The 26,119-nt window shown below is 53.0% G+C and overlaps 2 protein-coding genes across 2 annotated transcripts in view; both read left to right on the forward strand.

The window, feature by feature from the left end:
* Positions 1 to 3,529, forward strand: part of SLC39A9 (solute carrier family 39 member 9) — a 53,521-nt gene extending 49,992 nt beyond the window's left edge. Inside the window, exon 7 of the mRNA XM_030319416.1 lies at positions 474 to 3,529. Coding sequence (XP_030175276.1) covers positions 474 to 704 — 231 coding nt within the window. The 3' untranslated portion in view covers positions 705 to 3,529. The remainder of the gene's footprint in view (positions 1 to 473) is intronic.
* Positions 3,530 to 13,798: 10,269 nt separating this feature from the next.
* PLEKHD1 (pleckstrin homology and coiled-coil domain containing D1) overlaps positions 13,799 to 26,119 on the forward strand; it is a 30,832-nt gene continuing 18,511 nt past the window's right edge. Inside the window, exons 1-3 of the mRNA XM_030319418.1 lie at positions 13,799 to 13,970; positions 25,365 to 25,458; positions 25,799 to 25,888. Coding sequence (XP_030175278.1) covers positions 13,822 to 13,970; positions 25,365 to 25,458; positions 25,799 to 25,888 — 333 coding nt within the window. The 5' untranslated portion in view covers positions 13,799 to 13,821. The remainder of the gene's footprint in view (positions 13,971 to 25,364; positions 25,459 to 25,798; positions 25,889 to 26,119) is intronic.

The following is a 26,119-nucleotide window of genomic DNA, read 5'->3' on the forward strand; positions in this document are numbered from 1 at the left end:
AAAAGTTGAAATTAATTGTGTCAAGATTAGCTTATAAGATGTTTCTAGCCTCTGAGGGCAGGTGCTGGATGTTGATTACCACTGTATCTCAACAGCTGGCCTGGAGCCTGGTGTATAGGGGATGTTTGTTAACTATTAGTAGAATAAATGAGTGAATGTACAAAATTTAATATCTGCATTAATAATGCCGTTGATTCCATTGTAAGAATAATACATGCCAGACCTGTTCATCCAGACTTGATGTTTGCTTGAAGAAGCAATTGTGTACAGTATCAATAGTCTTAAACCCTTATTTGGAAGCTTCTCATCAATCACAAGATTGCTCTGATCTCAAGATGTCCCCAGTGTCCCATAGTGCACCAGTTGTGAATACTGAGTGTTTTTTTAATTGGAACTTCTTCCTGACCCTGAATTTTAATTGTTCTCCTTCTTCTCCTCTCTCTGTCTCTCTCTCTGTCTCTCTCAATTCACAGAGCAGTAAAGAAGCCCTTTCAGAGGTCAATGCCACTGGAGTGGCCATGCTTTTCTCTGCCGGGACATTTCTTTATGTTGCCACAGTACATGTCCTCCCGGAGGTGGGCGGAATGGGGCACAGTCACAAACCCGACCCCACTGGCGGGAGGGGCCTCAGCCGCCTGGAGGTGGCAGCCCTGGTTCTGGGTTGCCTCATCCCACTCATCCTGTCAGTAGGACACCAGCATTAAACGTCAGGTTCCAGCCTCAGTCCGTGGCTGTCCAGCATCCGGTGAGAACAGCCAGCGCGTGACAGCTGCTCACTTCCTCAGTGTCTTGTCTCACCTTGCCCATCTCCACCTGTGTTCCTAGAGTCCGGAGGGAGGTGAGATTAAAACCTGGAGTCATGGAAAGCTTTTAGACAAGAAACGACACACCGCGACTGGATGTGGACATTCCGTTGTGTTGTTTTTTAAAGGGCCCTTGGCATTTTGAGTTTTGATGTTTCTCTTAACCCCTATTCTCAGGGAAGATGGAATTTCATTTTAAGGAAAAGTGGAGAACTTCATACTCACGATGAAATAGTAATTATGAAAGTACAGTGTTCTGTAATTAAGCTAAATCTCTTTGTTAGTTTAGAGGCTCCGCCGCTTACTTTATCCATTGATTTTTAACATGGTTCTCACCGTGTAAGACTGGTGCTTTAGCATCTCTGCCACATGCCTTGATCAAGGTCATAATGTCCACTGTCTTAGATGCTAAAGAGAATTGTCATCTAGCTGGGGCAAGGGTCAGGAAAATGACGGCAAGACACATTAAAAGCTGACTTCTTACTCGAGAGCTGTCCATTGAACAGGGGGTGTCTGGAGAGACTTAACACCTCCTTTCACATCTGCCTCTTTAAAGAGGGCCCGCCCTCCCATCAAATGGAGCCACAGAGATGGACTAGCATCGGAGGAGGTGACTAGTATTTCTTTTTAAGTTCTCTTTTGCAGCACACCTGCCTACAATGCATTCATACAGAGGAGCCAAGTTCTGGTAGGTTCAGGCCTCCCCCCAGCCATTCCTTCAAGAGCAGTCAGATCCCAAAGTACCTTTTGAAATTGAGGGGTATTAATTTTAAGTGAACTTGGATAGTGACTGACATCTTTGTAGTAATCTTTTTAAAATTGAGATTACCAAAACCTATGTTGTCCCTTTTTTTTTTTTTCTTTTTAAGTATTTATCTTAGCAGACCGGCAGTCCCTCCGGCAGAATACTCGGTGTCCCGTGGGAAGTGCTAGGTCAGCGTCACATAAGCACCTGCAGCAATGAAGATGGTCACGATGTATCACAAGTGGGAAGTGTTTGCCTCTTGATTTAAAGCTTATTGAAATCATGTTTCTTGTCTCTTGTCTCTTCATCTTTTCCGTGCTTTCCTCCTGACTTTCCTCTCCAGCACCCCCTCCCTCTAATGTGCTGCTCACTGCTGACAGCGACGTTAGGATTTGTGTGAATTGAACTCTCATCAGGACAACCACTTCTTGAACGGTGATGATGAAGATGACAATTGTCTCTTTACTTTATTCCCTTCAGTGAAGTCACTTTTGTGTCAAATGCAACTCTGCTAAGCCCTTAAAATGTCACTTCCTCATACGTGAGATGATGCAGTCACTAATATTCTGGTAATTTAAACAATTGAGATAGTAAAAGCGTTTAACAAACTAGGATGATTTTTCCGTGTTTGCCAAAGTCCCTGTAAAACTTTGTGTTATCGACTCAGTGTATAATACTGTGTTATTAATTTATTTTGATTTTCTGTACCATTTCAAAAACACATTATAGAAAGAGGGAACCAAGACCGTTTTCTTCAGGGCAGTGGGTTTAGGAGTCCGTAAAATGTTTTATATGACGTATATGCCAGCATGCCTGTAATTTCTTTATTTCCGTCCTAGATTTGTCACTGGGTCAGCAGCTATGGAAATAGACCTCGAGAGCCCCCTGCTGGCTGTAGACCAAAGTAGCATAAATAGGAGGCGGTTTCGTATAGTGGCTGCAGCCATTGCATACGCGCTTAAAACCAGCAGAAGGTACAGCGTGGAAAGTCTGAGTGACTTTTCCTGATAGCAGCTCTGACTTATGAAGAGTCTTGGGGCTTCATGTGGTCCTTCAAGATGTCATGGTTGCCTTGATTCTCCCTGGACATTTACTTTGTTAAATAAATAGTACATTTTAGTGTCTGGCCTGGTTTGGATGGCAGCACTCTCTGCCATACTGTTGTGTGAGAAATGATGAGAAATTTGTTCTGCTGGCCAAAGCCTCTTGCAGCAGTGCCCTGCCATCACTAAAAGTGTGGCTAGAATAGCTTGCTGGGTAGGTGGGGCCTTGAACTCTGGCAAGGATCGAACCATCAGACTTCCAAATTTGCCTTCCCCTCTGGACCTCACATTAACAAGCAAACCTTTCAAGGCCTATCAGCTCTCAGAAGCTATGGGCCTCCCCAGATTTTAAAGCTGCTACCTCGGGAACTACTCCTGTGTCTCCTGGTCAGCATGCAGAAATAGCCATACTAATCTTACAGGGCTCAAATGCATCTTCAGGCAGCAGGGGACCAAGCAGCATGGCAGAGGCCTTCTTCACCGGGGGAAGAACTTGCTCGTGGTGGGCAGTGTCCCAGAAGAGACCACAGCAGTGGTCGCTTACTGGCACATTTCAGTTCTGTTTTCCTCTTGTTTAAAACTGCCTCCCGCTTTAGATGTAGATGCCTTAACGCTCTCACACATTTGAAAACGTTGGCAATACTTAAGCTGCTGCCATGATTACAGATGGAATTATTGGCTACCAGAGAGATGCAGTTGATGAAAAGCATGGTCCTTCCTTCCTCATAACCAAAGCTAATCTTAATTGCAATTTGACTCCATTTCCTTGGTAGGGATCAATTTATTCAGATTCCAGATGCACTCTTAAATGGCAAATTAAATTGAAAAACACTACTGATCCATTCCCCTCACTTGTTTCCCAGTGAATTGCATATCAGTCCCCATTTCCCCGAAGCGGCGAAGTTCCAGGTCTGGTGGCTTTCCTGCACCAGAATGTAGCGAGTTGGAAACGGTACCACCTGCAGAGGCTCTGTGTTCTCTCTTCCCCCCATTACCTTTTTATTTCCTTATTCAAAACAGCCGAGTCAGCCGTGTTCCTGTATAATGAATTATTAGAAAACGGAGAGAGGTGGTCATTTGGAGGGGTCAGTTCTTTGTAAAGAGGAGACCATGTAAGTGTGTTTCTTACCAGCCTACTTCTAAGGGTCACTTCCTGGTGTTTCTCTTGTTGGAGGATTAGAGCTAGGAGGACACCCCCACATCGGAGTATATTATGCCCCTCAGACACATGGTAGCCAGGTACTAAACACGGGAGCTGTCTGCCAACAGCACAAGCCCCCAGAGAATGTTCTTGCCTACATGGCTCCTGGGCCCCTTGGGAGATTGAGAATAATGACCAGATTCTTCTAAAACCACTGCAGTGCAAGGTGATCTACAGGGGAACCGTCGAAGATTTCTGGTCAAAACAGAATGATCCCGAGAGCACTGTTGGGAGATGCCATGAACTTAAAGCCAACGATGTAGCCCCCTTTGTAGCTGAGACATCTAGATCGATCGCCTCAGGAGACTTGAGGGAAATTTGTGACTTGTAGGAAAGGAGACAACCATTGGGAATTCTCTAGATATGCTCAGCCTAAACACAAGGAACTTGGCTTTGGTCTTTTTTCTGATAGCATCTTCTAGCAAGTTGGAAGTCTCATGGGATAAAACTGCATTTCCCCTGGTTCAGTAGCCTGAAGAGTGATTTTAAATGTCCCCTTTTCTGGATCCTTTGTAAACATGAAATCATTCCATGGATGGCTGCCTTATAATTTTGTCTCTTTCCACGTTAATTGTGAATGGTTAAAAAAAAAATTTTTTTTTTGCTGTTTTCTGATTTGTTTTATGATATTAAATTTTTATTAGTGCATACCTTAAGTGAGTGGCTCATTACTTCCTCTCTTGGCAGTTTGCTTCTCTGTTTGATGGCTAGACTTGACCCACATCTGAACATCAGAAAAGGTAATGAAAATCTTTGAAGGCCAGAGAAAGATGTGCCCACTATATGATATCCTTAAGGAAAGGGGGAGGGGAGATGAAGGACTCAATACACCAGGTGCCCCCAGACATACTAATTCATTGACTTTTATTTTTGCTTTGCCGTGGTTGTTAGTAAATATTACTTAGGAAGGTAGCTGCCTGCTCCCAGAAAAGAGAAGCAGGCAACAGATCTCAATCGCAGTGGGTTCATTTCAAAGGGCAGAGCTGCTCTATGAGAATACAGAGGCTGAGACCAACTGGCCCTGGAAATAGAGATTTTAATGGAAGTGCAATTTGTAAATTCATTTCTAGTTCTTCACAAGCTAGGGCAGCATCCTACGTTGTAGTTTTTATAATGTCAGAAATAAGCAACCTTGTGTCCAGTCCCTATGTCTAAAATGCCCTTTCCCCTAGCTCCCTCGCGTCCTTCCAGTCTGGGTCTAAAGCCTCCTTCAGTTAGACCTCTTGTGACCACCCTGCTTAAAACTAATCTGCCCACCGTGTCCCAGTACTTTTTACCCTATTCTATTATTTCCTTTCCTGTAGCACTGGTCATCTTTTAATCTGCTTTATAATATATATCCTTACTGTGTCCTTCCCTGCCAAAATACAAGCTCCAGGAAGCTAGGTTCTCAATAGATACGTGTTGTTAAATGAATCGGTGTGCCAAGGAGGCACTTTCTTTCTAATCTGTCGTCCCCCCGCCCCCCACTTCCCTGGCACCAGCTGTCTCCCTAATCGGTGGCAGGACCAGCTGCTGGCCTTACTTGCAGCTCTGCCCTTGCTCACACCGAGGTGAGGGTTTGGGAGTCAGCAAAGAGGTGAGGAGTCAGTGCATGGGGCTGAGTGTACAGGTGGGAAGTTAACTGGGTTTGGGTTCCTAATCCATGACCAGCCAATGTTAGTAAGGTACCGTGTGACGGATGGGGGACCGGAACATCTGGATCCCACTTCTGGTTCAGCTACTGATTTCTGTTGCGATGTTAGCCATTGCTTCCCCAGTTTGTAAATTTGGGTCAGAACATGAGGGACAACGTGTGTCCCATTCTGACTGCCTTATTTATAGAGGGATCCTGACAAATACAAGAGCCATGAGAGGAGGGAGCCCAGTGGAGACAGGATGGAAAGCCAGGGCATGTGAGGAGGTGTCAAAGAAACTGGATGTTTGCCTTCATCTGGAACGTTCTCGGGGGCAGAACTTGATAGCCACCGTCAGACTTCAAGGGCTGTCATGTGTAGGAGGGCATAGATCCTATATTCTCCAGAAGGTGGAACGGGATGTAAGCTGAGCCTTACCTCTTCATTCAGCAGCATCAAGTGAACCCTTCCTACAGACGGGGCCCTCACGAGTGCCGAGTGCTCAAAAGGGAGGAGGGATGGCTCCCGGTCCTTAAAGAGCGTGTGATTCAGAGAGGGATTCAGACAAGGAAACACGGTTGCCAAGAATGAGGTGGGTACTGGGAGGCTGAGAGAACGGGGGGCGAGGAACCCAGAGCGAGGCTTTGGGACAACAGCCAGGGGGAGACGAGGCCTGCGCTGAACTCACAGGTAGAGCAGAATGAGCCGTGAAGCGTTGGGAACGGTTCTCAGGGCAGGAGGACCTTCGTGGCAAAGGCCTGGTGGCACTCGACAGAACGTGGACTCTTCACAGACGGTGCTGCTGGCTGACAAACGGGAGGCAGCCGCAGGTGGTGCGCGGGACCTGTCGGTCCCCTAGTTGACATCTGTGCTTCCAGATTTAAAATCCCACAGATAACAGGGCCCGGCCGGGGTCTTTGTGATTGCAGCCTCTCCTCCAGCCTTCCCAGGTGCAGTCCCGGCTGGCCTCTGACTTCCTATCACCAGGCGGAGGGTTCACGGGCGCGGTGGTCCAGAGGTTCCTCCGGCACCTCAAGGTGGGGCTTGGCGACTTTTCCTCTCTCATCCCTGCTTGTCTCCCCCACTTCCTGGCTGGGGCTCAAAGATCCCCCCCCCCCATTTCCACACATCTGTGTTAGTTACAGTTACATACAGAGGACCAGGTGAGTGCTCAGTCTTCCTTCTACCCTGTGGTTCTCCCTCCCCCAAAGCCCTGTCCCCTCTGCTCCCCGGTTGACTCAAGGGGACATATCACGGAACACGAAACCTCTGTCGTCACCCTCCACCTCTTCCAGCTCTCCAGGCCCTGTGTGAATCAGGTGTTCCCCTGTCCCGAGGGGGCAGGTAGGAGCAGGAGGGGCAGGCATGTGAGTAGACCCTCGCTTTTGTTCTCTCGCTTGGTATTTGGAGAAACCAGAAAAGAACATAAGCTCTCGGACCCGGAGAAAACATTCCGAGGGTAGCACGATGCTGAGAGTTGGCAGGGCCCCTTTTTGATATACGAAGCCTCAGGGGTTTCTAAGTCACTTGCCCAAGGGCTTTCATCAAGTAAAATGGAGCTAATGCTGGGGCCCAAGCCTCTGACCCAATGAACTGCTAATTCTCTTCCAGATGAAAAGCCGGCACCCTGGCTCTTGCTCACACGTTCTGGGAGAGTGTGTGAGATTCTAACAATAAATGGCCTTAGGCCTATTGGCCAGACTGAACACATCCCCTCTCCCCCAGTGAAATGATCTTCCTCTTGGAAGCCAACTTAATGTATACATTTTAATCCACACAGCACCCACGAGGGGGAGCACTGAATCCCTTCAATGTTCCTGAGCAGCGTGCGATGATGCCTTTGGATGCCAGGGGACCTTGTTAGTGCTGTGAAGCAGCTGGCAGGCTGGCAGGGCAGCAAGGCCGTTGGGCCACCCCCAGAAACACTTCTACGTTGGCAACCCTGGGTGTGAGCAGTTGTTAGGCAGAGAGAGGGCCAAAGCCTAACAACCGCTGATGAGAACAGAACTATCTGGTCAATGTAAGAAACTCCCAGCTCAGGCATCTCAAGTGCGGGGTGCCTGGACACAGGGCGGTTGGTCTGCACCCGCACAGACTCTCCTTTGGCTTCTCACCCCCTTAGACCTTTGGCCTACTGGCTTCAAACATGCGTGTGGTGCCCTGTACCCCACCTCCCCCTTCCTGGGTTCCCCTGGGGGCGGGGGGAGGGGTAGCCAAGCCCCAGGCAGGTAAAGGAGACTAGGACTCATGCCTGGCCTTAGAAAATGCAGTCCCAGTGGAACACGATTCGTGCGGCATCCCTAAAGATGAGTCATCTGAGCTGAATCTTAAAGCAGGAGTTGGGGGAAGAGGAGAAGAAAAGCATTCTGGACTGAGGGAACGGCAAGTGAAAAGGAGCTGTGAAAATTTGGTGGCTTCTCAGAATATCAGAATGGGCGTGAGGGCACCGGGGCCGAGTGTGGGGGGAAGAGAAGCGGGAGCCCGGACAGCAGGTTGGGATGAAGGGATAGACATCCAGTGGGGCTGAGAGAACACCGAGGCCCAGAGATGCCCCGTGATTGCCCTCAGTTCACACAACGGATGGCAGGGCCTGGATTTAAACCCGTCTTCACACTAAAAGCAGGCAACAAGCCTGCCATCTAAAGATTGCTTTCTCAGACGTTGTCAACCACACCACAGATTCTGTTTTGTTCTCACGAGGGAAAACTGAGGCCCTGAGGGGCTGGGGCTCCATTTGGTTTGCAAACAAACAAGAAATTACGGCCCCATAGGGGCCGAGGGAAGACAAATCGGTTCAGTAAGCATTTGTTGAGCACCTTCTACATGCCCTGGACTCTGTCCTCAAGGAGCTCACAGTCCGGAAGGGACACACACGCACACACACACACACACACACACACACACACGCACACACACACACAGAGGACAACTCCAAACAAGGCAGGCAGACAGCGCTAGAACGGGAGGAGGGGCAAAGTTCCACAGGAGTCAGGCCAAGATGACCCGCGGATGGTGGTGTCGTTTAGGCTGAATTAGTGCCATAACCTGTGGAATCCAGGACAGGAGCCCGAGGGATGGAATTAGGGTTGGAGGAAGGAAAGAGATTCCACGAGAGAGACTTGATGCTACAGCAGGGCCTGGCCTGGAGCCCAGATCTTTCTGCCTCTTCTCCCTCTTGGCCCCTTAGGGATACTTGTGCTGGGTCCAGCCATCAGGCTGACACCGGTGTCAGGGCAGCTCAGGGAACCTAAAATAGGAACATTCCTGGGTCCTTCCCCTGGCACCTGCCTGGCCTGCCTGCCTGAGAGTGGGGTCGGGGACAAAGAGGGCTGGGAACTGAGGGGGTGGCGCCATGGGAAGATTCGCTCTTGTCCGGGTTGCTGGGAGCTTTGGGGGGCCAATCAGGATGTGATTCCCCTGTCGCCGTTTCCCATGTGAGAATGCCTGCCCATTCCTGACTAGAGTGGGTCAAGGAAGACTGTGTCTGGCTCGCTCTGGCTGAAGTGTAAGATCAGAGAGCTGGATCCCAGTCAATATTCACACATTTCCTTACCATGGGCTAGCCATGTGTGATGGGTACACCTGTCTCGTGGAACAATGGTGACTATCCTATGAGCCCGCAGACTCTGGATAAAAGCAACGCATTATGATAATGTATGTTCTTTCATACAGCAAAGGAAATAAAATGAAAAGGCAACCTAAGGAAAGGGGGAAAGTGTTTGCAAACCATGTATCTGGTAAGTTAATATCCAAAATATATAAGGAGCTCACATAACTCAATATAACCTGATCAGAAAATGGGCAAGGGACTGAAATGGACATAACGGTACTGAGGTAGGGCTGTTAGTCCAGGTGCCAGCTGAGGTGCTTACGTACAATATAAACACACCCTCTGGTGGTTTTTAAGGGGCAAAATATATGGTATCATCCCTCAGGGAAGATACCTAAGCCAGGAGTGGTATTGTCTCGCGAGGACCAAACCACGACCGTGTCGTTACGAAATGAAGATTCACCGAAAGACACCAAAACCAAAGGCGACGAAAGCAAAAATAAACACGTGGGACTACGTCGAACCAAAACCCTGGCAAGCGAACCATCCACAAAACGAAAAGGCAGCGTGTGGAATGGGAAAGGACTATCTGTAAATCGTTGGTCTGATGAGGGATTAAAATCCAAAGAACACATGAAACTTGATAGCAAAAAAGTATAATCCAATCCGCACTTCTGGATATACATCCAAAGGAAATAAGTATCTTGAAGACATGGCATTATTCACAACAGCCAAGATACGGAAACAACACAAGTGACCGTGGAAGGAGATGAATGGATGAAGACAATGCAGTGCATGTAGACACAATATTATTCAACCGTAAAAAGAAGGAAATCCTGCCATTTGCAACAACATGGGTGAACTTGGAGGACCCTATGATAAGTGAAATAAACCAGACACAGGAAGACAAATACTCTACCGTCTCACTTATGTGTAGAGTCTTAAAAAGTCAAATTCATGGGGTGGCTCAGTCGGTTGGGTGTCCGACTCTTGGTTTCAGCTCAGGTCACCACCTCCCAGTTTTGTGGGTTCAAGCCCTGCCTCGGGCTCTACGCTGACAGTGCGGACCTGCTTGTGATTCTCCCTCTCTCTGTGCCCCTCCCCCACTCTCCCTCTCTCAAAATAAATAAACTTAAAAAAAAAAGTCAAATTCATAGAACCAAAGAGTAGAATGATGATTATCAGGGACTGGGGGTGGGGGAAATGGGGAGGTAGTGGTCAAATGGTACAGACTTTAACTTATAAAATTAGTAAGTTTTGGAGATCTGACGTACAGCATAATGACTATAGTTAATAACACTGCATGGGGAACATAATCTCACAGCCACAGCTGATACCCCCCCCCAATGGTAAGCATTTTCCAATATATACATGTATTAAATCATGTTGTACTCCTTAAAAAAACATGTTGGGGCGCCTGGGTGGCTCAGTTGTTTAAGCGTCCGACTTCGGCTCAGGTCATGATCTCGCAGTTCGTGAGTTCGAGCCCTGCGTCGCTGGGCTCTGTGCTGACAGCTCGGAGTCTGGATCCTGCTTCGGATTCTGTGTGTGTGTGTGTGTGTGTGTGTGTGTGTGTGTGTGTGTGTCTCAAAAATAAATAAACATTAAAAATAATAATAAAAATCATGTTGGGCGCCTGGGTGGCTCAGTGAGTTAAGCGTCCAATTTCAGCTCAGGTCATAATATCATGGTTCACGAATTCAAGCCCCTACCTCCACCACCATTAGCTAAGGTCTGTTCAGGTGTCCTGTGTGTAGAGGGCATGGGTAAAGACTGCCTTCTCTTCACCACTGAAGACACTTGTGCTCTCTTTCTTCCAGTAAAAACACCAAATCTTTCCCGGACACCATCTGGGCTCACGCTGCCCTTCTCCTGGGGAAGGGTTTCCTTTAAGGATGATTCCAGGTACCCTGCCTTTCTCCCTCCTATGGCTCATGAGCTCATCACTGGTCCTTCATGAGCAGCCAAAGCTGGTCCTGACCTGATTAAGCAGAAAAGGAATTAATATATTAAAAGGATATTGGTAGGGCTAGAGAACTAGGCCTGTCCGGAGGTAAAGCCACCAGGAATGCCACCCAAAACCATGCTGAGGAAGCACGCTGATGAGAGAGCTAGCTGGGGCTGCAGAGCCCTTGCCGCTGCTGTCTGTGTGCCCCCTTCCCGCCACGGCCACTGCAGCCAGTGTGGATACTGCTAGCTGCAGGGCAAACGCAGTCTCCCAGCCGCAGCTCGCCCCCAAAGTCACATGCCCTTGGTACCACCTTCCCTTGAGAAACCGATGCCTACGCAAGCTTTTTTCTTCCTGCTTGTCACCTGCATTCTCGAAGTCCTGTCCTAGTACCCCTGACCCATGAATTCCACCCCACGGGCTCCTAACACAAGTTTTCTTGATTCCGTCTGGGAAAAAGCAGGACTCCCAAAGTCAGAAATTTTTCGTGCAATAGCACAAGTGTCCCAAAGAGCCCCAAAGCGTGCCAGATATCCACTCTGCACTCTCCACGGGCTCCCGTCATCTGCTTGGTCCTGTCCCACCCCACCTGGTGGACCCAGGCCCTGAGCCCTGTATTAAGGCTGGACCTGAGATGTTCGGGCTCCCGTCATCTGCTTGGTCCTGTCCCACCCCACCTGGTGGACCCAGGCCCTGAGCCCTGTATTAAGGCTGGACCTGAGATGTTCTGCAGGGGCATGTGAGCCATGAGGGGCCCAAGGGAATCCGGATAGGCCCCTTCCCACAGCCAGCACCAGGGGGTGCTGCCTTGGCTTGGGAACTCCAGAGTTCATTAGGGGGAGGGTGTGGGTGCTCTTTGCGAGGCCCCTTCTTTTTTTTTTTTTTTAATTTTTTTTTTCCTCAACGTTTATTTATTTCTGAGACAGAGAGAGACAGAGCATGAACGGGGGAGGGGCAGAGAGAGAGGGAGACACAGAATCGGAAGCAGGCTCCAGGCTCCGAGCCACCCGCCCACAGCCTGACGCGGGGCTCGAACTCACGGACCGCGAGATCGTGACCTGGCTGAAGTCGGACGCTTAACCGACTGCGCCACCCAGGCGCCCCGCGAGGGCCCTTCTAAAGTGGACTCATGGACTGCTAGACCTGGGAAGGCCTTGGGGAGCATCTACTGAGGATCACAAAGTCAAATGGCTACAGGGAGGAGCCAGGCAGGTAATGAATGAGCACAGCGAGCTGAGCAAAGGAAAATAGGGAGCGGTGGGTCTGTGGAGAAAAGCATTTTAGGCGGTAAAATTTAAAAAAAAAAAAATTTTTTTTTTTAAGGTGTAGAAATGTTGGCAAGAGAAAGTAGTTGCCTGGGAGGGGGCGAGAGATGGCAGTTGCCTGGGCAAAGTGCAGGAGGGATCCTTCTGGAGTGAGGAAAATGTTCTGCATCTTACTTTGGGCGCTGGTTACTCTGCATACACAGTTAACAAGGAAACTTCCTCAGATAAAGACGAAAGATAATTTTTTACTTGGGCAAATTAATAAAGTATATCCATAAACCAGCGTGGCTCTGAGGCCACCCATTCGCAAACTTCCGTTCCAAACCGACTTCTTTCTCTAACAAAGGAGGAATCAGAGCCCCCTGAGGGGGGAGAGTGGTCTTCTCCAGGGCGCGGAGGTGGCTCGTCGGCCTTGGGGAAGGGTGACCGCAGGGCTGTCCAGTGAGCCGACTGCGCAAACTCACTCCCCCCGCCTTCCGAGCGCTGCCTTTCCGCCCGCGGTCCCCAGGGGCTGGGCAGCCGTCTGCCTCTGCGTGAAGGCGAGCCGGTGGCCCCGAGCGGAGACAGAGAGGAGCGGATGTGATTGGAGCGCCCGCGCCCGGGAACACCCGCCCGGCGCGCAGATTAATCACGGACACAAACTGCACTGACGCTCAGGACTGGCACTGAATTCCAAATGCCGACGCAGACGACCAAGTTCTGGGAAAAGGAATCTGATCCCGGCAAGGCGGCGGCGGCGGTGCCGAGCGGAACCCACCTGATGGGGCGGGGAAGGCAGGGAGCCTGCTCTCCGGGCGGGCGCTTCGGGCACTTACTGAAGTCTTTCCTGGCCAGCGCCCTGCCCGAGGAGGCACTGGCATCCCTGCTTTACAGGTGCAGGAAGCAAGGCTCTCTGCAGCTTCTCGGGGCCGCAGGACTGAGTTGGGATTCGGAACCCGCTTGTCTGACACCAAACCCTTGCTCTTTGCTCTCCTCTACCCAGACACCGAGTAGGTGTCTCCAGGAGAGACTCCAAGCCCATCACAAGGCACACGAGTTCCCAGTTTCTGTGTAGGGCCTGTCTGCACGCCAGCGACAACGGGGGTGGAGATGGGGGGGGGGGTGGTGGAGAGCCGGGCGCGAGGGGTGGGGGTGGGGAAAGGCTGCGGCCGCATCCCGGGCCGAACGACCCGCCGGGACCTTCCGGACGCGCGGAGCCCGGCCCTCCAGCCGGCGCCCGCCCTGATTGGCGCTCGCGGCCGGCCTCCAGCTAGCTCACCTGCCCCTCCCAGCCAATCGGGGCCACCAGAATTGGGGCTGTCGCGGGGAGCCTGGGGAGATGCTGCCTGCTGGAGGCTGAGCGGCCCTCCCCGCCGGGTTCCCGCCGGGCCCGCCCCAATCTCGAGGCCGAGCGGCAGGCTGCGCTCCCCGCGCCCCCTCCGCGCCGCGCTCCCCACCCCGCGCGCTTTCAGGCGGCGGGTCCCGGCCCCCGCAGCTCCGCGTCCCTGCCGGCCGGGACGCGCCCCGACGGCGCCCGGAGCCCGGAGCCACCGGCCGACGCCGCCTCCCCACAGCCTTCTGCCGCGCGCCCGCCCTCGCCCGGAGCCCCAGCGTCTGTGCCGGCCCGGGGGAGAGGGTGGGCCGGGCCCGAGGCAGTCCTGCCGAGGCAGGATGTTCACGTCCAAGTCCAACTCGGTGTCGCCCTCGCCGTCTCTGGAGCAGACTGACTCGGACGCGCTGGACATCAGCACCAAAGTGCAGCTCTACGGTGTGCTGTGGAAGCGGCCCTTCGGGAGGCCGTCGGCCAAGTGGTCCCGGCGGTGAGTGCGCCTTCCGCGCCCGGTGAGGACCGCCTGGGGAGGGGAGCCCAGGGCCCAAGGACCCCGTACCGGCCTCTATGTTACCATCCTGCTTCTGACTTCCTTTGTGACCTTGGCCTCGCCCTATTTCACTCAATCCTGGCTCTCCCTGGAAGATACTGAACTCGGTCGGGGCTGGGGTCATTCTCTCGGTTACTGGTCGAGCTGGCGTGGGCCTGCTGGCCTGGGGGCGGTGGGGAATTCTCCGCGGAATGGATATAAGCCCCAGTGGGGACGTAGGGTGTGGGCGGAAGAGATCATGGCCATGGTAGGAGACCATCTGTGTCAAGGTGGGCTAGATTCTCCTGGGGAGGGAGAAGCCCTATCTCCAGCCAAAGATATCCTCTTGGGATCCCCACTGACAATTCCATCATCTCCACAACCTACCCCCCCCCCCCCCCCCCCCCCGCCAGGCATCTAGCATCGGGCTTAGAGGTGGGGTTCCTGTGTCCTACCCCTCTCCCCTACTTCACCTGTGCACACTGCTAGCTCCACCTATGGCCCTGTGGAAAGGCTCAGGCCAGGGGAGAGAGGAAGGGCCAGGAAGGGTCTGTACGCACTGGTGGTGGCATAATTTTGGCAACCCCTCCGACTGTCCCTTGAGCTAATTTTTAAAAATCTGGGCCCAGGAAAAAGAGTGCCCAGTGCTTCAGACACAGGGGCCTGAAAGGAGGGACTGAGCTGGGGTAGAGAGGCACAGAGACTGAGGGGGGGAGGGGAGGGGATTGATCTGTTGGAAGGGGTGGTGGAGAAGGTCAGAGCAGCCCCAGCCCTGTCTTTCAGACCAGCTTCCCAGTCCCCAACTCAGAGGGGATTCACCAGATGTCAGTCAGTAGTCACTTTCCACTTATAAATGGGCCTACAAGGTACTGGAGGAAGGGGCTCCTTATTGGAGGAAGGTACTGAGGGAATGGCTCACAGCCCTAAACTTACAGGAGGCTCCCAATGCTGGTTGCAGGAGCAATGGGCTACCTTCTGGACTGTCTCCACCCTCAAGCCAATCAATCTGAGTTCTGAGACTTGCTATTAGAATGGTTTGTAGAACTCAGATCCTGATATCCAGCCTCTCCCTGAAGGCATGACCCCTCCAGGAAACTAGGAGTGTGTCTAGATTCTCTTTCCCATCCCACTACGAGTCTGTCCTGAAGCAGAGCCTTAGATGTTTCCAGAACTACAGATCACAGATCACAGAGATGTGGTTGGTTCTGATGTTCTATTTGGATTAATAATTTAATATTTCTACAAGACCATACATAGAACGAAAGGAGGTGTGGGGGGGGGGGGATGTTCCACGTTTTCCATAGCTAGTTTCACATACCTTTGTTGGTTCTGCCAGGTTTCTTTCTGGGATTTAATGGGATATAGGTTACTTGCATTCCTCCCAAGTTAAACTTATGTCTCCTCCCCTAAAAGGAGGCCTGGGGGAGCTCGGAGGGCATCTTATGAGGGGCTTCCAGGGCTGTGCTGTCTAAGACGCACTTCCTGAGTGCCAGGAGCAGCCTTGTCTCTACCCGCACAGCCTAGTAGGGTGGGTGGGTGGGAAGGCTGCTTGTAAATTCAAGTACTATTAGCACGAAGCTCCCCTCTCCAGCCTCCAGGCAGCCACTGCTCCTTCTCCATTGGGTCTGGTGGCTACATTGAGTCTGGGTCTTGTCCTCCAGGATTCTTCTTGCCAGCCAATTGCACCCGATCGCATCCCTAGTACATGCTAGGGGCCTGTGAACTCCAGGATATGTCTCCTTGCCCTCCTCACCCACAGTGGTGGGGACCTAGGCCCTGTACCCACAGTTGATTCCAGGGCTGGGAGGAGTCAGGGGCAACGGCTCCCAGCTCAAAGCAGGGTAGTGGAGCCAAAGGAGGCTTGGGAGGTTTTAGCCCCCCGCCCCCCACCTCCACTCCATACTCTCCAACAGCAGCCCCCAAAGCCACTCAAAAACCATCCAGTCTAAGTCAGAACAGTGCACATGCTCTGCAAAGCCAGCTTCAGGTCAAGTCCTCCAGCCCCCTTCTGAGGAGACTGTCACCTTTCCCCCTTCTGGAATTCTGGAGCTGCCACTGGACAGGCTCCCCCTCCCCTGGGGCTCAGGAAAAAACTAACAGTCATTTGGGGTGGGGGAGGCATGATGCTAAGCTTAGTCCCCTCCCGCTTTCCAGCAGGGCCCCCTGGGCCCTGCTTCCCCATTTGTGAAATGGAGTCTCTGGACTTCAGCTAATTAGCGGCCACAGGAAGGCTTGGGGAGGGGGCAGCCCAGCCCTGCCACTGCAGAGCCTTGCCATTAGGGCGATCGATGCTCTAGCTGGGCAGCTAAGGGGAGGGGGCCTGGAAAGTCTCCCGAGCCGCATAAATAACGGATGGGCAAGATGGAACCGGCCGTGGCCAGCTGGGTTCTGTAAAACCTCTTCCGCTCAGGCTCAGGGCCCATCTCGGGACCTGTGCCTCCAAACCCTACTGCCTGAGCAGCCTTGCCCTTCCTGGGATGGGAAGATGCCCTTGAGCTAAAGGATCAGCTTTCCCCCCTCCCTCCCCCCCCAACACACCGTGGGGAACAAAAGGGGAAAGGAATCAAAACATTAGTTAGAAGAGATAAGAAGCTGGGAGAGGTGTCTAGAGGGTAAGATTGATTGATGACTCTGTCCTCCCTAGTTTGTGAGCAGGGTTGATGCAGAGGCCTGGCCGCTCAGAGACAAGGAGGAAAGGTGAGGAGGGCATCTCAGCCTCAGCCAGCATCAGCTTGCAGTGGGGCCGGTCCCTCAGGCAGGCCAACCTTCCCAGGGTGCAATCTCTCCCTGGCCTCTGTCCCTCCCCCCAGTGCCCCCTGAACAAATGCCAGGGCCAGAGACCCTGATGAGGAAGGCCCAGCCAATTCCTGCAGCTTCTGAGCTCCTCCCTGTTCCTGCTTCCCCCCATGTAAGGTGGCCAACGGGCCCCAAACCCGGCCCGGCAGCAGCTCACGTGCACGCTGTCCTACCAGACCAAATGCTCACGCTCCTGGAACATTGGTGGGTCTGTGTCTCAGGGAGCTAAGACTCACTTAGTGTCCACTAAGTGCTACATTTCCCACATCTCAGGTTATAACCAGCCCGGGTGTAGAAAGATCGTCTGTGCAGATGGTGGTCATCATGCCAAAACGATCCGGGGAGACTTTCTTCCCACCGGGAATTGGGATCTGGGAGTTTCATCCGTGGTTCCGAGATACCATTTCGTAGAGGTGATGTGGCCATACCGAGCTGTCCCAAGGGCTGAGGGGAAGAGCCTTGCGTGTCACCTCCACGCACCAGCCTCAGCCTCTAGTGACGCTGGGATTTGCGCTCGCTTTCTGGCGCACATGGAATTCTGCACAGCCGTGGGAGGTGTCCCACGAACACAGCTGTAGCATTTCTGCTTGTTTTATCACAGCTGGCAGGTGCCCGCAGACTCCTCTTTTTATAATCAGTTTGTGTTCTCCACACTTCTTCCAGTGCGACAGCATGGTGGGAGGGGGCAAGCTGGCAGCTGCGGGATCTCCCCAGATCCTTCTGTCACGACGCTTGCCCCTTTTGAGGGGGTGACATTGAGGTTCCACTGAGTCCTTAGGCTAAGGAGATGGGCACAATCTCACAGCTGTACAGTGAAACTATATTAATTCAGGCTTCACTGGATTAATGATTCGCTGGGACTAAGCCTCCCGAAGTTAAGCGAGTTCATACAAACAAGTCATACGTCCCTCATCCCCAACCCCAGGACCAGTCCCTAGTGGCTGTTGATGTCCTGTTTGAAAATGAGTCCCACCTGCATAGGGGTCAGGCCTCAAGCAGGACACTTCAGCTAGCTTATGTCAAGAACTTGGAAATAACAAAGCAATTTCCTTTGAGAGCGGATGGGGCTGTGCCGGAAAGTAAACCGAGGCTTGGCGGCAGGAGCTCTGAGTTCCAGTCCCAGCTCTGCCAGTGACCAGCCTCGTGGGCCAGGCTGAGGCATGAGAGCATCTCCCCTCACTGGCCGGCAGTGTATCTTCTACAAAATGGGGGTGGATCACACTGAGGTTTCTCAACTGTGTTCCATGGATGACTCTAGAGATGCCTTGACTTTAGCCCAAGGGGGTGGGGAGCACAGGGAGGGGCTCCAAGGCTCCGCCCATTTCACCCAGTGCCTCTGCACTAGATCTGTTTTATAGATTAACCCTGTCTTTACTGTATTGTCTGAAGAATTGCACTAACATTTTTTAAAAGTCCCTTGGGCTTGATGCTCTGCATAAACCCTAACTTGTCATCACTCGTGCCCTTCACAGGTAGGATTCCTGTTGTCCTACCGCCTCAGACCTAATGCCACACAAGTGGCCGAGACCAGGATGAGCACTCCCTGAGCATACCAGGCCACCCGGAATGAGCAAAAAGGGACACACACGGGGGGGGGGGGGGGAGGGCTGTGTCATTTCTACCATCCTTCTATCAATTCTGAAAAGGACTTCTGATAAGCTGTCCTTTCCCGACTCCAGGATTCACCTGGCTCCAAACCCACACTCGTTCTCAATGCCTGAAAGGCTGAGGGATAAGGGAGACTGGGTGCTGGTCCTCTTCTGGAAGGTTGTATCTGGGGAAGAAGGGGCAGCCACGCTAGATAGCCACCTTCCTGAGAAACGTAACCCACGGGTGGCTCTCACGTTTACTGGACTCTCGCTGCCATCTGGAGAGTGAGTTAACTTTATCCCGAGGAACTCCAAACCAGCACCCGGGCTTCTGTGTTCCTCACGAGGCTCTAAACTCTTGTTTCCTTGTTTATGGAAGGAATGTGCCGTCCACTGTAGGCAGTCCTTGTTGCACGAACTCAGCTCATCCCTCTCTCTCCCCCACCCTACCCCGTGGCCACATGGCCACACCCGCCTCTCACACAAGGTATCTGTGAGTCTGGTAGACTATGCTGAAGAGAAGGTTTGGCAGTGAGAAAGGCGGAAGAGGCATTTAAATCACCGAAGTGTGAACGCTGTCTCATTGAGTGCTGGCGCCCTGTCTTCTCAAGCCTTCCAGGCACCCCATCTTGCCATCAGCGGAGATGGGATTTTTCACCACTGTCTCTAGACACTGTAGGACCCAGACTCCCACATCTTCTCTGGGTCCTCTCTCCTCTGCGCTCTCCCATAAGCCCTCCTCCCTACAGCCCTCCAGGATTTCCCCTAACTCCAAATTTCTCTCTGTGCTCCAAGACCCTTTCTAGTCCCCACTCCCATGCTTGGCTTCTGCATCTCCAAAGAATAAGTTCAGCAAAGTAGATCCCTTTCTGTCTTAAACAGGAACTGCCCAACTCAGGAAGGACCCGTGGGCCTAAGCGGCATGTTCTCTCACTTTCAGCTGGATTGATCGCGAGGCCAGTGTTGACCATCCAGCTCTGGCTGAGCCTTTGTCGCTTTCAGAGCACCGAGGAGGGGAGTAAAAGGTGGAGGCAAAACTTAGGAAATCCCTCCAGGGTCCCCTTGCCTGTGTTGGGTGGCACCTGTCTCCACCCTGTCCACCTAAGCTGGCAGCCCCCCTCATCAGCAAGAAGCAGCCCCACCCTGCTCTGGTCCCCTTACTGCCCCTCCCCCCACACCACTGCCCACCCTGTTTGCACTTACCTGCCGGTAATCCCAGACACATTTTGATAACCTTGAACACACTGTTCTTTACATATGCTGTTCCTTCTGCCTGGAATGCCCCCCTCCCCCTTTGGCTTCCTCCCAGATTCCTAACACACTCCTATTCATTCTTCAAAACCCTGCTCAAGCTGTCACCTCCTCTCTGAGAATGCCCTTGGCTGGACACCTAAACCATTTCATTCCTCCCTGGTCTGCCCCCTTCCTGTACCCCATACAAACTTGCAAGTCACTGTGTATTCCGGTGCTTTATGGTGTCCCAGGGTATCCTGGTGCTTTACAATGTCTCAGGGTATTCCAGTGCTTTCCAATGCTGTAGTTTCCTCTGGTGCTTACAGTGTCCCAGGGATCCTGGTGCTTTACAGGACCCCCCCCCCCCCCCGCTGATGGTGGGGTCACAGGGTACTCAGTGCTTTACAGTGGTGCAGTGCATCCTGGTACTTTGTAATTATCCCAGCTCCCCCACTTACCAGCTGTGTGATCTGGGGCACATATTACTTAACGTCTCTAGGCTACAGTTACCTCACCTAGCTGATGCGAGGAGTGAATGAGTTAACACACACAACGGTGCCTGGCACAAAGGAGGAGCTTGATTAGCTGTTCGTTTTAATTATTGATTTCTATCCTCTCTTGCCTGCATTTGACTTTAAGCAACTCGAGGGCAGGGACTTATCCAGCCCCAGGGCCCCGCCTGGCCTTACCAGGTGATTCGTGAATGTTTGCCCCACTGAGCTGACCAGCGGCTTGCAGTCTCTCCACAGGGAAGGGCTCCAGGAGGACCGACAATTTCAGGTGATGAGTGACCGGGAGGGGCCATATGGAGTGGAGAGCAGGGCCAGGCATCCAGAGCACCGCAGTTGAGAACACGAGCTGCGTCTGTGGACCGAACTGAGTTCCAAGTCTGCCTCTTACTAGCTGCTTAATCTCCCTGTGCCTCCATTTCCTCAGGCTACAGAAACACAAATACCCCCATCTCTTAGAGTGGCTGTGAGAGATTTAAAAAGATAACGCAGGAGCGCCTGGGTGGCTCGGTTGGTTGGACTTTCAGCTCAGGTTCGGTCCCCGAGTTCAAGCCCCGCTTCGGGCTCCACACTGATGGTGGGGAGGGAGCCCGCTTGGGATTCTCGCTCTCTCCTCTCTCTCTGCCCTTCCCCCACTCACGCTCTCTCTTAAATAAGTTAACTTAAAAAAAAATGACAATGAAACACTTAGCAAAGTGAGCGTCTTGGCACCTTGCAAACGCCCCTTAAGCTGGACGTGAAAATACTATTCTTTAGGGCCTGAGAGAGAAGGCAGCCGGCCCTGCAGACCCCTGCCCACGCTCACACTCTCTGGGCTGCCGAGGAGGGGCCTAGGGCTGGAGACAAAGCTGCACCCAGGACTGAAGGTGGCCCTGGACGGAAGGCTTCAGACAGGAGGGAGCAGCAGATGCAGGAAAGTGCCCGGTGCCTGCAGGACAGGAGCAGGCCAGCCGGTAGGAGCCTTGTGAGTGCAAATGGGAAAGGAGGCCAGGGGAGGTGGCTGCAGACACCGAACGTAATAATAATAGCAGTAATAAAAGTAAATGTTCATTGAATACTTACCACGTGTCACACAATATTCCAAGTCTTTGTGAGACCAAACTGATTTAATGATCCCAACAACCCTAAGAGATATAGCTACTATTATTATCCTCAGTTATACCTGGACCTGAGGCGTCGCGATCAGGTGACTTGCCCCGATCACACAGCTGCTATGTGGCAGAGCTCTGACTCTTGGCTAGCCCCGCGGTGGTACCTACTGCCCCTGGCCCACCGGTTTGCTGCCCGGGTGCCGGCACGAACGAACGGGGAAGCGGCTCCACATGCAGAATAGGAGCAGGGACTGTGGTCTGTGGGTTCCAATCCCAGCCCCACCTCTGCCCTAGTTGGGTGACCTTGTACACATTACTTCACCTCAGTTTCCTCATCTGTAAAATGGGAACAAGAGTCCTGCCTTCCAGGATTGTTACATAGATCAAATACTCCGGTACATGTAGAACACTTAGCGGGGGAGCCAACATAGGAGAACAGCTGAATAAGTGGGGGTTACCTGCAGCCCTTGCACAGCCGGCCAACTTGTAGGGCACAGAAGGAGATGGCTTCTGGCTTGCAGTCAGAATGAGATTGTCTGGGAGCAAGGGGACTTTGACGAAAGGGACAGGAAGACGAGGTGCCCTTCTGTGCAGGGGCACTGGGGTCCTGGGCCCCCACCTGCTGAGAGGAAGCTGAGAACCATCCGCTGGAGCAGTGAGCTGTCACTGAGACACGTTTATGAGGAAAGGTGGCTCTTTGGGACCTGGAAGGCTGCCTGCCAAATGTGCCCTTTGTTGGGCGATACTCATCCCTGCCAGCCGGGGAGTCACCCTCCGCCTCCAGGTTCATGCCAGCTCCTCTCCCTTGACCCTAACCCCCACCCAAACCAAGCTGAAAACAGCTGGAACGAGGCTAGGCTGCCATGCATGGTGTGTGGGCCCTTGGTGTTCCCAGTGATCTGATCCTGCCGCCTTCTGCCTGGCTCCTGCTGCAGCCACACCATAGCCTCGCAGTTCCTTCCAGGGCCCGACACACTTCCCACCCCAGGACCTTTGCACCTGAGGCTCTTCTGCCTGGAACATCTTTCTTCTCCTCAAATGTCACCTTCCTAATCAGGCTTTCCCTGACCACCCTGTTTAATATTGAAACCTGAAACCTACCCCCCACCCCGCCACCCCTCACCCCATTACTTACTTAACCCTGCTTTATTTTCCTCTATAGCATTTATTAGCATCTGGTAAATGGCCTCTCTCTCTTATTTATTTACTGGCTGCTTCCCCACTACACATACCCAAGTATAAGCTCTATGGGGACAGGGATTTGTGTCTCTCTTGCCCACAATTGTATCCCTAGCACCAAGGACAGTGCCTGCTACAGAGCAGGAACTCAGCGATAAATCTTCACAGCAGCCCCCAAGAGACATATACATGCATTCCTTATTTTATAGAGAAGCTTTGAAAGGGAGGCTCAGCAAGACTGGGAGCTTGCCTGAGACCATGGCTTGAAGGATGGGGATTGTTTGACTCCAGAGCCCCTGTTCTCTCCCTGCCTGTGAGTCATGTGATCACCTATCGATCACATCCTTCCCTTCCCCAACCAAGTCCCTGGCACAATGCTTTACCCTCAGTGGGGAGGGGTCTCCAGAAGCGTCAGGAAGGCAAGAAGGTATTTGTCTTTATTGGGTTCCCATAACAAAATACCATAGATGGGGATAAACAGTCTCTTAAACTGTTCAACTGTTCTGTTAAACTACAGAAATGTGTGTTCTCACTGTTCTGGAGGCTGGAGATCAAGGTGCCAGCAGTCAGATTCTGGTAAGGACTCTCTTCCTGGCTTGCAGACGGCTGCCCTCCCCCTACGTCCGCATGTGGCAGAGCGAATGAAAGCCTCCTCTTCTTACAAGGCCGCAGTCCTATTGCACTATGGCCCCACTCTTTGGGCCTCACTTAACCTTAATTACTTCCTGGAGATCTCATCTCCAGATACAGTCACATTGTGGGTTAGGGTTTCAACATATGTGTTTCAAGGAACACAGTTCAGTCCATCACAGTATTTCAGAAGCCATTGAAAGGAGGGGAGGAGGGCCCCAGGAGGCAACCCTGTGCTGGTCTGTCCCACGCTTCCCTAGGGTGATGCATATTCAGAGCATGGGAAGGCATCACTCAGCCCTGTCCCGGGCCCTCTGGGAATTGGCAGAATGATGAGCAGAACCTCATTTTGTCCTCAAAATAACAGACGAGATAGGTGTTCTCATCCCCATTCCATAGGTAAATAAACTGAGGCTCGGAGAGGTGAGCTTACCTGCCTAATGCCCCTCAGCCAAGAAATGGCAGGTCTGTCTGATGCCGAAGCCTATGCTCTTAACTACTTTGTGAAGTTCTTTGATACAGGCAGGGGGCATCTCCCTTGGCCCATGGGTCACAGGGGGCGTTGCCCTGTCCCCCAGGAACCCAGCATCTCCTCAGGACAAGAAGAACACCTGGGTATATTGGTGCTGGGTGCCAAGTGCACCGACCGGTCAGCAAGTTCAGGAAGAGCTCAGACAGCACTGTAGGCTGGACTGGTCACCAAGGAAGGGCTCAGCCAGATGAAAAGCGACAGGGAGGGCTTTCCAGGGACAACTGCAATGCAAAAAGTAGTGAGGTGGGGATGGTGAGTTTGGTATTGGCTCGGGACAGAGATGCTGAAGGGCAGAAGTGGTGGGAAAGCTGAGAGGATGGGCAGGGGTCAGGTGCTGGCCGGCCCAGACTGTCCCCGCAGCTCTGCAGAGGGTGGTATTTATGTGTCCTTTCTCCCTGGGGGGCAGAGAGACCTGGGGGAAGAGCTGGCATGAGCAGAAGTCCGCAGCTCCCTCCGGTATCCGGCTGGGCCGAGAGGGTCGGTGCAAATAAAGAACAAGGGTTGGCTTGAGGCTCGCGCCAAAGGACAAAGCTGAGCTTCTCTTTCCTGGGGGGGTGAAGTGGCAGCTGTCCCGGGGACCCTCCCCCAGCAGCTGTGGCCTCAGGAAAGATCCCGGGGCTGATGGACTTCCGGAGATAAACTGGCTTTCTGTTACCTCCGGCAATTTTTCTGGCCCCTGACAAGAGGGGGCCTCCAACCAGTAGTGTGCCGGTAAATGGCTGACAACTGGCTCTCTCGGGGGTGGTGGGGAGCCCTGTTTGTATCATTTGATGATTTTCCTGGTGTAACTGCTCCCACTGTGACTGATATCAAGCTACCGACGCGATGTTACTGAATGCGGGGCAGGGGAGAGAGTCACCCTGCCGGCTCCTGTCAGCCCTTCTGAGTGGCTCTGGCGCCCACCCCTTCCCCTGATCCTGCCGCGATAACAGCAGTGTTCCTGGGGGCCTGGGAGCAAGGGGCCAGTCGCCATGGTTGTCCCTGAGCCTCAGGGTTTTGAGACCCGGCTGGATCTTTTCCTGGAATTGTACTTGGTGTTTCATTCCGGTCAGCTCCGATCATCGGTCCTAGGAGATCCTCCAGGCTGGGTCCAAGTGCTCCGCCCGTTGGTATCAGGCGGTTGCCTCCACAACAGTCAGAAAGCACCAGGTCCCAGAAGTCCTGAGTTAGACGTGAGTCCCAGAAGGAGGCCATGAAGCACGCGGACAAAAGGGAGCGCTGGCGTCACATGGAGGCTGTAGGCCTGCCCTCGCCAGCCTGGTCCGCACGTTGGGTTCAATTGTCAAGTTTCACGATTCCTTGTCAGAAGACCCATCCTGGAATTATGCACAATCTCTTAGTGAGGTGGGGGTGGGGGCGGCTTCTAGGCTCTGTTCTCCTAGGGCAGAGAGGCTGAAGGGCAGATATGGTGGGAAAGCTTTCTTCTCTTCCTTCTCCCCCTTCTCCTGGGGTGGACCCTAAGGGACTGGAGGTGATGGCTCGGGGGATGAAGGTACCCGAGGGGAAGGACTTCAGATGCCCTCCTGTGCCAAGGGTGGCGGTGCAGCGGGACGGAGGCAGTGTGGGCTTCCCAGTCCAGCTGCCCACCGGTGTGAGGGTCAGGCTGCCGATGGCGGCGGGTGGCTGGCCGGCAAGGGCCTCTGCGCAGATGTGGAACACGAGCTGGTGAGGCTGAGCCTGAGCTGGTGAGCCCACGGGCTCTCCACGTGAGTGCTGGGCCCCCCGAGGCCTTGCTGTCCCAAGACACCTCACCCTTTTCCTCCTTATTGCCCCTTCTTCCCCACCACCCACTGTAGGTTTTTCATCATCAAAGAGAGCTTTCTTCTTTACTACTCTGAGAGCGAGAAAAAGAACTTCGAAACCAATAAATACTTCAATATACACCCTAAGGTGAGGCAGCCTCTCCCCAGGGCCACAGTGGGTAGGACCCCATGGGGACAATGAGGGAGGGTGTCCTGCAAGGGTGGAAGACAGTCAGTCTCTTTTCTTGCTGTGGTCTAGCAGAGAGTCTGGAGAATGAATCCTTCTTGGGGCACAGGACTCCTGCCGCCTACGACTCTTGCTGGGCCCCGAGCCTGCCCCAGTCCTTCCTCTTCCTTCTAGGAGTCAGTTCTGGTCTGGCTCCCAGCCTGGGGCCCTTGGCAGGACCTGGCTTTGGCTGAGGGCTCCCAGAGGCCTTAAGTGATGTGGGGGGGGGGGCGGGGGGCTGCCTGTTCTCGTTCTTTCTCAGGGAGTCATCCCCCTGGGAGGCTGCCTGGTGGAGGCCAAGGAAGAGCCCAGCATGCCCTATGCCATGAAAATCTCCCACCAGGACTTCCATGTGAGTAAAGCTCTCCTCTCAGCCTGGACTGAGCAGGGCAGACCGGCTTCCCTGGGAACGTCCAGGCTCCCTGGGAGCAACCGCTCCGGTGGCCTGGCCTGGGAGGGTGTCAGGGTCATAGAGATGTGGGACGGTGGATGGAGGAGGAGATGGAGGAGCAGGCTGCAGGCAGCCTCTGGCATCCCAAGAGTGGGCTCCTCTCAGGTACGCCCGTGGTTCCTCTTCTTGGCA

The sequence above is a fragment of the Lynx canadensis genome, chromosome B3 (assembly GCF_007474595.2).
Source record: "Lynx canadensis isolate LIC74 chromosome B3, mLynCan4.pri.v2, whole genome shotgun sequence".
Taxonomy (NCBI): domain Eukaryota; kingdom Metazoa; phylum Chordata; class Mammalia; order Carnivora; family Felidae; genus Lynx; species Lynx canadensis.